Here is a 12,591-nt window from a genome sequence, read left to right as displayed (position 1 = left end):
GCGTTTACTTTCTCATGTGCTAAAAAGGTCTAAATTATAACGGACAGCTTTCCGACTCAGCTTTAGACGAGCCAACAGCTAGTTTCTATTGCATAGGGCAAAGTGTTTCTTAAAGCCTGACCATGCTGGGCTGGCAATTTTCTAGTGTGAGATCTAGACTTGTTACAGAAGTATAACTGATTTTATACCATTATTCACATACTACACCTCAATAGTTTTAATACTGATATTTAATGCAATTATTCAATCAAAGTAAATATTTTAGATACCATTACCTGAATACAGACACTGCATTTAGAATGTCTTATTAGTACGCCATATGGCTATAACCTCTCTTGCACTTCCTTGGAGTGCTGTCCTCATAAAACCCTCTGCATTACTCAACCATGGAACAGAACTCCCTTGCATTTGCGCATAGCAGCCCTTTCTGGTTGAACATCTGGATCAACCTCAGAGAAACAACCTCAAGTTGCTAGCCCCATTGAAAGACAACTCGGCAGCAATGAACATGTCATGCTCTCCTACTACTGAATATGAAATTATATATAAGTACCTTCCTTACTCCATCCAAAAGCTCACAGTGGCTGCAGTGTCATTTTTTCTAGCAAACTTTTGAAGGGATTGTGTCCAAAAATATCCACTTGCTATTTGGAAGATAGGCCCAGTGTATGGACAACAGCTGTTCTCTCTCAGTACTGAAACAAACTGGTCTGGATAACAGGATTCGCAGGATGGACTGTGTCCCTCATGCACCAGAAGGACTATTACATGCTCCTACCTCACACACTCCTATCTGGTTAGCAGATGACTTTGCATTAGTATGTGCATGCAAAAACCTTGGGGTGTTGCATGGCTTGACCAAAGGACAGGAGTTATCTGGGGTCAGAAATGCCCCGCTGGGCTGCTGGAAGTCCCTTCTAGTTGTCCCCTCTCCTACCTCTGCTGGAAGTCTCTTCCCTGCAGATCTGCCTGCAAAGCTCTGCATCAGATCAGGCCCTTTTAAGCAGGTTAAAAAAAAAGAAAAAAACAAAAGCCCAAACCAAAACGACCACTTGAACTCAGTGTGGAGTTTTTTTGACTGAAATAGTCAAAGAAATTACTGTATTAGCAGTTTTGCTGGAAGATCTCAAGGGATGGTAGCAGGTCAGAGAGCACAGAGAGGTGAAAAGCAGCTGGAGACACTAACTTCTTTCCTGATGCCCCGAGGCTTTTCAGTTGCTTGTGTGTGTTCTGATTAATGCCAGAGCAGAGCCAAGACCTGAATACCCACTCGCAGCTCAGCGCTTAATCTCCTCAGCCACAGTGCTCCTAGTGCAAGATGAAAACCCCATCAGTACTGTGAGTATTTATTTCGGCACCTCAAAACCTCACACGTCTGCCCTCGGTTCTTGCTTATCGGAACAAACAGAAGCCTCCCGGCCCGTGCCGGCATTGTGACATTTCCCTGGGATCAAAAGGGCAGGTAGCAACATCACCAGTGAAACTTTGCATGTAGGCAGTCAAATCCTTGGTAGGAAAAGGGTGGGATTTTTAAAAGCCTAAACACTGCTTTAACTGCACTCAAAACCAGAGTTGCAAAACACTATTTAATTTCAAAGCACTGTTTAGTATGAGTGCAAGGAAGACCAAGGTTGAACACCTTTGAAAACCCAACTCCAAATTTTTCCCTGTTAGACTGTAATTACCGCAGGAACAAATTTAGCCCTACAGGTTATTTTTACTTTCCCTTTAAAGTTGATATCAGGACATCCACTAGCTTTCCTCTGACTCCAGTAGTACTCCCACACAGTATTAATTGATAAATATGGATGACTCATACATTTCAAAAGATCAGTGGACCTCTGTAAATCCACAGTCCTCTGGTAATCTCAGGTTTACAGACATTCTTCACCGTGACAGCAACCTATGAAAGCAGCTGTGCAAATCTGAGATAACAAGCTGAAGGGGGTAGCTGAAACTTTTCACCTAATTTACAGCTGATTTTATTGGCTTTGGATTTTTGTCAGGTGTATTGATATCGTTAAATGTATTTTATTGGTTTGATTTGAAGTAAAAGTCATGGTGCATTATTAGGATCACTTCAGCCTCTGCTGAAGAAAACCATGAAGCCTCTACCTAACCCTCCTACCACCAGAAACAGGAAAAAAACCCCCAAACAAACCATTAACCTCCAAAATTTATAAACTGTGAATAGAAACTTTTTGCAACACTCACAAATAATATACAGAAGTATGGATATTAATCATTCAAAAAGGAAATATTTCAATGAGTAAAAAGCATGTGTTATAGGACTCATATACATCTAAATTATGCCAGAATGACGAAAAAGCAAAAGGCAATACCTGTCGTATTTTCTACATATGTTTTAGTATTTAACATTTTATTTTGTAGCTGACCAACCCGTTGCAGGGGAGAGGGTCGCTACTGCAAATGGGTGTCCAGCACAGAGCACATTCTCTGAGACACAAGCATGTTTTTTGCAGCCTGCATGAGGGACCAATATAAGAAACTTTTTTTTTTTCTCATAAAGATGGAGCAGTGTTGCAAATGGCAAACACTCCCACAGGTGCTTCCAGCCAGGCAAATGCACACTTTCTTTAAACACAGAGGGCTAATGAATAGCCTTCTGCAGGGAGAAGGAGCCACAGCTGAGTATCCCAGGCACAGGCTGTGGCCAGGGGCCGTGTCCTGCCCTGCACTGATTTCCTGGTCCACATCCCGGTGCAGACTGGAGGGACTCCCCCACAAGCGCCCGTGTTCTCCTGCCAAAAGTCAGCTGGGTCTCAAAGGACATTTTGCATTGCTTGGATGACAGCTCAAAAACTTACGAGTTCTCAAAGGGCTATTCCTACAATGACACCTTTGACAGCACCCTCAACCACAGGCGTTGCAGAAGGTTTGAGCAGTGAATTGGTAACGATAAAATCAGGCACAGGTGACACAGAGGTTTCCTAAACCAGCTTAAGGCACACGTTGTGTTTCACAGCTGCAGCCATCTGAACAGTATGAGACAGAAACTCTGAAGACCCTGAACACTAAGAAGCTGGTTTCACTTCAGCATTTCAGGCCAATGGCTTTGAGAAGTAAAACTGCAGGAGCAGCTGGAAAGTAGCTTGTCCTGCCAGGCTGTCGGCCTCATTCCTTTCAGATTCACTGCTGTCCGTGTTTGTGTTGCCTATGTGTGGCAGGTATTTCACTTGTCTGAATGAATCGTCTGGGAAGGAGGAACATAGAGAAATTACCTGGATTTCTAGAGAAATGTTCAGGTCCAGATACATTGCATTCTGTGTAACCATTTAATAAGAAGGGAAACGGGCAGGGAAAATTTCAGGCTGAGAAAGACTTAGAGGCAAGAAAGCTAACGTGAAGTGGGATTAAGCAGAGGCTGCAGGAGCTGACTCACGCCATGCTTAGCATTACCAGATAGGTGTCTTAATCAGAACAGCTAGTCCATTTTTACAATATCAATTCACTGTGTTTTTTTCCTGGATACTGGTTTTATGCAGTCATGTTGCATGTGAGCAATTTGCTCCCTAGCAATTTCTCAGCCTATTTCAATCAGATTTCAACTAGGAATGCAAGCTTTAGAGATAACATTTTTCTATTTACTTGCTTAAATTGGCCATAGGAAGGAGTGAGAAATCCTATAAGTATCTTTACTAAGGGAAAGGCTGGGGAGTGCCTTCATATCTGATTAAACATAACATGGGAGTCAGCCTTTATAAACCTGCAAGAGGGGGAAACAGCTTTTGTCACATCTCATACCTTCATCATCATGAAAACCAGAATAGTATAAGGCATCTCTTAAAAGAACCATAAAGTTTCCCTGGTTGTGGTGCTCAGCAAGTGACTTGAAGGTGATTTTGTCTTGTTACACTGCGTTTAAAGTGTGGTTTAAGTTCCTAGTAATGAAAGATTACTACCAACCATACAGCCAGCCTCCTCAAGTCTTTTTTTTCTATTTTTCTCATTGTCTAAATGGCTTAGGTGAAGCCACATGGAAAGTCTGTGATACACCCTTAAATAACTATCAGGAGTGAACCCAAAACTCTCTTAATTTGAGCACTGCAACGGAAAGTTTTTGTAGAATTTCCCTAAAGGTATGATCCTTCATGAAATGAAAGGTGTAAACTAAAAAGAGGAAAGGAAGTGGAATCAATGCACTTAGTGGAAAAAGCAGCGCCAATGAGTGTCTGGCCATATCTATCAAATTCTTAATATTTGAGGTTTGCTAAAGTTTTGATGCCCAAGCTGTGCCACAGAGAATGCTCACCCATCACTTTTCACTTGAAATAGAACATTTTTACAGCTCTAAAAGCTTTCATGCCTTCTTACAGCTCCAAATAAATGCAAGGATGACTCTTCTGACTCTTTTTGAGGAGCAAAGACTGCACTTGTGGCTTTTGCAGTATTTTTGTATTTCCAAGAGGTGAAGAAGGCACACTGGAAAGAACGTAAGCTGGTGGATGGTGCCGTAGTCTCGTCATAAAGGGAAAGAGAGCATTTTTCTTGTTCTGTTTCTTCCTGTGAGATTGTTGGATATGGGGGAGACCTGATGTGTGAGGAGGAGGGTTCAGGGCAGAGCAGCTTTGTGGGCTAACGTGAACCAAGACAGCAGTTCACCAGTGTGTAAAGTTAAAATCTTGTTCCCATCTTCTCTTCACTCCAGGTCTAGAGTTTACCTCCTTCCTTGGGTCAGCTTGGGCTCTTACTAGACCCTCCAGGAGGACATCATTTAGCTCCCTGAGAAGGCAACAAGTCTCAGCTGTCTCCAGCACTCCAAACTTAGGTCAGGGAAAGTATTTGCAGGCTGATGACTACATTAGGCTGATGAATGATTGCAAAACAATAAGGTTATAGGGACGCATCTGTCCCAGAGATTGGTATTTTCCTACTAAATACAAGGACTCCGTAATTTTCTAGTAAATGGAGGATACCATGGAAAGGGACATAAGCGCAGTTTAGGCAGGATGGACTGGACTTGAACATCTCAGCATGGAATAGGCAGGTTTTCTAAGATGAATCTCAGCATTTCCCTTCTTTGTACTATCTCCTGGCAAACCAGCTACACAAAGAACAAGTTACTCCTCCTCCTTGGGGTGGGAGTGGAGGGTAGGAATTCCAAAAGGACAGGGAAATTTTCTGTAATTTTATCCTTAAAATACCAAATCATGGTACTTAGCACTTACTACAGATTTTTGTGCTTTCGGTTGTTAAAATCTAATCGTTTTCTTGTGAGAAAAGCCTGCCAACAGAGACCACCAATGAACTAAGAAGGTGGTGATCCACCTATGTGTGCAGATGGGCTGAAAGAGTCTCCAAAGGACACTAAGTTTCCTGTTAACTCTCAAAAAAATATTTGAAGAATACTCACATACATTTTTGTACAGCTGTTTTAACTAATCTGTTTCTGATCATTGGCCGCAAGATGATCTCTTCATAACACACATTCTATGTGTGACTATGACAGGCAGATGCTAAAATGCTAACTGACCCCTGAGCAAGTACTCAGCTTCTTTCTGCTTTCATAATAATTATGCTTTCTAATGTAAAACTATGCAACTGCTTCAAGATTAAAAATGTAAGGCCATCAAAACAGTCGTCTAATTGACTACCAGATTAAATCTCGGAAAAGACTCTATTGTTATGTCTGCTGTCATCATCACACTTAAATACAGAAAATGCCTATTCTGAATTTGTTTGAGCTCCTGCAAAATGGCTACTTTTCAAGGGTACTTTTGAATAATCTGTGTAATAAGAATTTGCACATCTACTGACAATGGCTACTGGAAGATTGTAGGCAGCTATTTAAGCAGAATGTGTGAGCTCTGAGTCATAAACCTTTCACAGAAAAGCAAAACTACCATATAAAAATGTTGGAATCTTTTAACATTTCAGTCATCACGTATGTAAGGGCACCTCTGTGAATGTAATTAGTTCCACATGTCGGTTGTACAGCTATTTGTATGTGTTGGGGGAGGTCAAATTACTTGTAGAGAAAAAATGTTTTTTTCCTTAGTTTTGTTGTTTTGGGGTTTTTTTCATAAATAGAACCAACACATACTGGCGAAAATGCTCAATCAAGTTCTTTTTAAACTAAAGCTCTCGGTGTAAGGGAGATTGCAGCGTCCCTTCCCCTCTCTTTTCACCACATTGAATAGAGAACCTGTGGTGCAACATCAAACACTCAGGTACCGGCCCCAAGGGGAAACTCAGTACCCAGACTTGTTCTCTGATGCCTGTGCAGTGTTGGCCATCTCAACTAAGTAGTGACACTGAACTAGACACTTGGCTAGAGCTAACCAATACAAAATGCTGAGAAAATTTTCATCTGAAACCTCATTCCTCTGCATAACTTAAATGTCTCTTGGTCTGAGTACATTTCTAAGAGTAAGCTAGCCAGTGTCAGGTCAGTGCACTGGTCACAAGCCCAAGTGGCAAGTGTGGCTACATACGTTACTGTATCCTATTAACCGCCCAAATAGGACAGCTATGCCCAAGCTGCTTAGGGGGATAGACTCCAGCCCCTGGTAACTCCCTGAGAATTTTCTGGGAGAATACGAGCAGATTCATGTCCAAACCGCGTCATATCTGAAAACATGACTCTGCTCCGGTGCCTGCGACTGCTCTGACACAGTCTCACAGCTGGTACAAAGGCACCGGGCAGGTACCTGCCTGCTTCATCTGCAGGTTGGTGCAGTGCTTTTTGTGCTGCGACAAACATAAGTGTTAATTCCTTTCTTGGGCACGTGCTTTTACTCCTATGCTCATATGTGGAATTGTGGTAACACAGTGGCCTTTGGTTCCCTGAATGACATTTTCAGAACGTGGTAATTTACCAGTATTTTACCAGTGCATGGGTGTTAGGTGTGTGCTGAGCATGTCAGTTAGAGAAAATCTCTTGGAGAGACACATATCTCTTAGTTTGGTTTCCAGAACCTGAATAAGTTTAGTCTTAAGCTAGTTATCTCCACAGGCAATGACAAATGCATATACAGACAGCATTAAACCAGCAGATGTGTAGGAAGACAAAAATAGGACAAATCATACCTATTCGTAGCTGTGGAAGCTTGCCTAACTTTGGTGGGACAAACGACCTCCAAGAGACGCCTTCTGCCCTTCAGGTCCAGGGGAAGTTTGAACTACTAGCTTAGTCACGATACTTAACATTTAGACACATGAGGACAGGTGAACTGAATTTTACTCTGCCAGTCTTCAATCTATCTATGCATTTAAATTACATGATTAAAACATATAAAATGCCCCTAAAATCCACAGGGAAAGCACTCAAGGGGTTAGTTACATAGGACTCTAACGGACGCATTTTTGAGAAACTCAGCATAGCAAAGCAATTAAGGATGTGCCTAGATATTTTTAAATTGACATTATATGTTCTCTGCTAGATCATAGCCACAGTGGTGCAAATATAATCATATATTCTTGTCTCCAGATGTGGGGGTTTGCAGGAAGTAACACAGTTGAAACTCGCCTGAATTTGCTTCACAAAACCAAAGAGAACCTGACTAACAGCAGCGTGGAGACCAAGCTCCTGCCCAATCCCTCCATCTCCAGTGTCTTCCATTGCTAACACATATATACGGTCAAAAAAAATACATTGATCACATTTATTGTATGCTTCTACAACGTAAAATCCTTTCAATATGCCATTAGTCATCATTAATGTGTGTGCTTTCTTACATTTTTGAAATGGTCTTGAAAACTTACCCATATAGGGTTTTGTGCCAGCCATAGAAGAAGCTTTTTCTGAGCCTTTCACTATAGTTGCTATGTTAAAGTCAGTGATATGAACATGTCCTGCAATTACACAAAGTAAAAACAGAAGTTACGATAGCACATCATACAAATATTCCTTCCTTTGTTTAACATTTAAGTGATAATTGAAAGAAATTAAATTGGAAATATTAATAACAATTCATGGAAAGTTACTATTAAATGTTGCTCATAGCTAGAAAAATCATATTGGTGGCAAAATGATGGAACGTTTTTCCTGTATGGTTGTGACCACTATCTGCTTGCGTGTTGAACCTTTCTGGATGGTCACTGCAAACCCCCTCCTGCTGTGAATATTAGGGACAGGAACTATCTTCTAGGGCAGCAGTACACAGGAACAGTGCTGAATTTTGTGAAGCTGTGTGAAATCTAGGTATCTCCTTATCTCCAACTAGAGCCATGCCTCGCACTCGCTGGTACTCATGATGCCTGTCTGCTACCACATCCGCTTCAGGTTACCATAAATCTGGCTTTTTCTGAGTCTTCTCAGGGCAGAAAGGGAGACGAGAAGAAAAATGATATTTTTATCGTACAATAACTATAAAATTAGATCCACGGTAGTAGAAGAGTGTGTATGTAACAGCAGCAGGTCCCAAAGGATCACTCATTTGACAGCAGGTTGCAAGACGAAAGATAAGTGACACAAGTCAGCCCATGGACTTGCTGCCTGACCAGCCAGACAGCTGATTTAGACTGAACTAATGGGGCTGGATGGCCCAAACCTGCTGTCATTACTTTTTTCCTGGGGTCCTTTACAACAAGGATAGGTTAAATTACTCCACCGCAGCAAAGCAATATTTGTTAATCCTGGCTTGCTGTAGGCAGGTAAAATGAACGCAAATCCAGCCTGAAAATGTATTTACAGACTTTTAATTTGATAAGTCTGCTGTTAGGTTTTGCATCTTCCACTTAAGGATTCGTTTTATACTGTGGAGTGATGCAGACATTCTGTTGTCTATGATTAGATCTGGCAATGCCATTGGGGAGGACAGAGTGCAGGGAAAGGTGCTCCCTTACCCAGCTTAGCCCTGCACTCAGATCGGGATTAATACATCATATGTTGAACTAGACTCTTGAATGACAAGTTCTTGTGATTTTTTTTTTGCTCAAGATCTCAACCTCATTCAGTCCACAGAATGAGGCATGCTTTGGGCATGATGCAGTTATTAGGTGAGGGAGGTTGTTATCATGTTTGCTGCCAAAGATGAAAAGAGTGTAACAAATGACTGATGATGAATGTTCCCGCAGTGCTCAACTGAGCAACGGCAGTCTCAACAAAAGATTATGCTGCTCTGACAGTCTAACCTACATCCCACTCAAAGTCCCCAGGAAATGCATCTGCCAACATCCAACAAGTCTGCAGCCACGCATATGTGAACAGAAATTATTGAAGTCCCCTAATTTAGCCAGAGCTGAGCTGTTTTTGAAGGGAAAAAGGAAGAAGGCACATCCCACTGCCAAAATTAAAGCTATTTCTCCAAATGGGAGACGGTATGATTTTCCGATGATATGGTTTGCATGCTTTCTGCAGTCTTATCAAAAAACGGCTTACATTTTAGTGACACTTTCCTAAGACACCCAGCCCAGGAAGACGTTTGCACACAGCAGACAAAAGCTGTAAGCAGGTGAAAGCAATCACTTTATAAGGGCCAGGAGGTGTTAGGCTACCAGAACAAGAATTAGTGTTCACAGCCCAGCCTGCCGCTGGATTACAAGGTGGTATTCCTCCTTCCAGCCTGCCGCTGGATTACAAGGTGGTATTCCTCCTTCCGGCTGGCTGGAGCGTAGCATGTTTGCAGTTTATTTCTGCAATAATAAACTGCCATGGCAGAAGGGTTCTTGAAATAGATAATTGAACCACATACAGCCACCTCATTGCAGTAGTTTCAAGCAATTCCGTGTGCGCCATAGAATGACAAGCTGCAAGGATCTCGGCAGGCTAATATTTTCTCTTTTTTTGACAGATAAAGTTCTGTCATTTAAATGACAGCATTGTAAGTGATGCTCCCTATTAGAGTGCCAGCATGATAGCCTGTTGCAAAACACCTATCGCATAATATCCATTCAGACTTATCCAAACAGTTGATTTGCAAAGAAAATTGCCTCTCCCGCAGTGCATTGTTTTCTCTCCCTTTTATTAGATTTCTTCTCATTTAACAAAACCCAAATAGCACACGTGAAGTCTTGCAAACACTGGTTGATGGTTTTTGTTAAATATGCCTTTCTGCAAGGTAAGGAATGGTTTGGGAAGATAGGTTCTGCACAGCTGCTCCGCATCCCGCTGCCGATACAGCAGCAACGGGCTGCTCCTGTAGGCATAGCAGGGCACGGCAGAGCCGCGTTGGTACCGCTGGAAAAACTCCACCTTTGCTTTACCCCACCACATGGCCACCCCAAGGCCCATGGGCTGCCTGCAGGCGGTCTTTGCCTGTCGCTTAGAGGGCTATGGAGGGAAAGCACGGCTCCCGTAGGCACTGCAGGGACTGCACGCAGCGCTTGGTGGGAGCCAGGGGCACGGAGAGAGGCTGTGTCTGGGATGGAGCGCGAGCAGGGGGCTTGGGGAATGAACCCCCTGTGCCCGTCGGCAGTGGTGGAGGCATGGAGGGATGTCGAGGCAGAGCTCTGCCTGCCTGCACGCACCGCTGAATGGTTTCCAATCTTTTAAGCCTAGTGACTTGTTTGGGGTTTTTTTAAGGTTTTTCATTCGTGGTGTGAATATTTCAAGAGACAGTTAGACCCCAATTCTCTGCAGGAATCTTTCTAATCAGCCTCTAATATATCTTTTTACTGCAGCTGTTGCATAGAAGAAAGGGAAAGATAGCTATTGCTGCAGTAAACATGCTGGGATACTGGCTACTTTGTACTGTTTCCAAAATTTCAATTCATGGGGACTTTTCCCCATCTGAGCTTCACAACTTGTACTTGACCTCCTTTTCTGGATATTATTGTGAACAATTAAATCTCAAAACCAAGCCTGTACCCTGGCTCCCTTCTCAGGTACGAGGTATAATATTGAATTAAGCAGTATGTCAGTGCCGCTTGGGTTTAGTTTTTAAGAGCTGTGAAGCAGAGCAGTGCACAAGAAACTCAGCAGTACCCAGCTAAATTCAGTACCATGGGGAAAGAGCTCATTGCTTAATCCCCACGACTGCATGACACCCTATGATAATGAGAAGATGGTGGAGAGAAGGAAAGAAAAGGCAAATGACCACATTTCTCTGGCTCTCTGCAGAGTGGCTTTTTCAGATCGTCCCAGACTGCACAAATTTAACATACGCCAACATGTATATTGTAAGTAGAAAGAATCTCAGTGAAAATTGTTTTGAAAATTGCATTCCTCTAGTCAGCTTTAACGCTTTAACAGGGAAAATTTGTAAATTAATATCTACAGCACAGTATATGACTTTGAGAAGATTTATGCATGCACTTCAGAAGTGCTGTGGCTTTCATGCTTCACTCTTCCAATGGCCTGAAATGCCTGTATCTGAATTAAACAGCAAATGATCTTTGTTTGGACTATTATTTAATTTTTGCTAAATGAGAACAAATCATAAGCACAATTAGAACAAGACCTGAAAGGTGGCTGAGGCTGGCTGACTAACATTTAGCAGAGGCAAATGTACATGACTTCAAAGCTCATTGCATTTCTCAGAGTCTGAAACCAAAGGGGTGAATGTGAGGGCAGAGAGAAGAAATACCAGACTGAAGTTAATGCCACCATCTCAGCATGCATCAGAGCTGACGGGAAATCTCAACACAGTACCATTTTGGAGAAAATTCAGATCTGATTTGCCCTCAGAAGGGCAAACCCTATGAACAATTTAAAAATCATCTCTCTGGGTTCATCTGTACTATGTACAAGAGCATAAGCTCTTACCCATGTGAACCTGGCATGACTTGGCAGTCTGCCACTTATCGTCGGGGACATTGGTAGAAACCTTATTGTACAGCCACAGACTGGTTCAGCGAGGCTGTGCATTTCAAAAGGGTAGGCTGTTTAATGGCCATGTAGGCATGTAAAAGTTTCAAATATATTTTCAAAGTGCAGATAGCTTCAGCTGAACGAATTATGCTCAGAACACTCATCGTGTTAATCAACACCAGAGGGTTAAATGAGGCATACCCCTTGAAAATTGTTTGTGGGTATGATGAGGACCAGCCCTAATGCAGTCACACAAGGTACATCTTTAGGAGAGATTTTGTGTCTCCCAGACATCACTACAGAATAATAATGTTTCTACTTCTGTTGTTCAGAAGTTAACATCAGGGTTCTAAATATTGAATTTATAGGTGGGGTTTTTAATCCTATTTTTGGTTTTAGAAGCAGGATTTCTCATTGGCTGCATTTTTTCAATTTTGCTGTTAGTTTTCAAGTAAGAGTTAAGATCCTCATATAACCAAGGAAATGGAGTTTTAAGGCAAACCTTGATGATCATAAAACAATGGAATCATACATAAAGAGGCACATACAAATGCCAGCTTGCATCTGCCTTGCTCTCTTATAAAAGAAATGATTACTGAGTAAAATTATCATTAACGGATGCAAAAATCCAGTCTAAAGAAACCCCAAAACCTAATAAAGTATTAGTCCTGTTAAGGTTAAGAGGGAAATATTTGGTCTGTGATTTCAATATGGAGAACCACGAGGAAGCAGTTCCAACTGTAGGTGGCAAGTAGTAGGTGTTCAATGGAATTAGCAGATAGCACCTTCAAAACAAACAAGTACATAGTGAGTCTTCACCTAATCTGTGTTCAAGCTAAGGAACACTTTGCCACAAGATGTTAAGGAATGCTAGAAGT

The 12,591-nt window shown here is 42.0% G+C and overlaps 1 protein-coding gene across 2 annotated transcripts in view; it reads right to left on the bottom strand.

Moving 5' to 3' along the window:
• The window catches only part of STK32B (serine/threonine kinase 32B), a gene marked incomplete at its 3' end in the record, with an annotated part of 181,610 nt that overhangs the window by 42,331 nt on the left and 126,688 nt on the right, over positions 1 to 12,591 (bottom strand). Inside the window, exon 6 of one of the 2 annotated variants that reach the window (XM_081999696.1) lies at positions 7,726 to 7,815. The exons of the other annotated variant lie outside the window; for it this stretch is intronic. Within the exon in view, the coding sequence (XP_081855822.1) occupies positions 7,726 to 7,815 (90 nt within the window). The remainder of the gene's footprint in view (positions 1 to 7,725; positions 7,816 to 12,591) is intronic. 2 annotated transcript variants of the gene reach the window in all.

The sequence above is a fragment of the Phaethon aethereus genome (assembly GCF_964289735.1).
Source record: "Phaethon aethereus genome assembly, chromosome: 4".
Lineage (NCBI taxonomy): Eukaryota > Metazoa > Chordata > Aves > Phaethontiformes > Phaethontidae > Phaethon > Phaethon aethereus.
The sequence above is the reverse complement of the archived record's forward strand: the minus strand, read 5'-3'. Positions and strand labels throughout refer to the sequence as shown.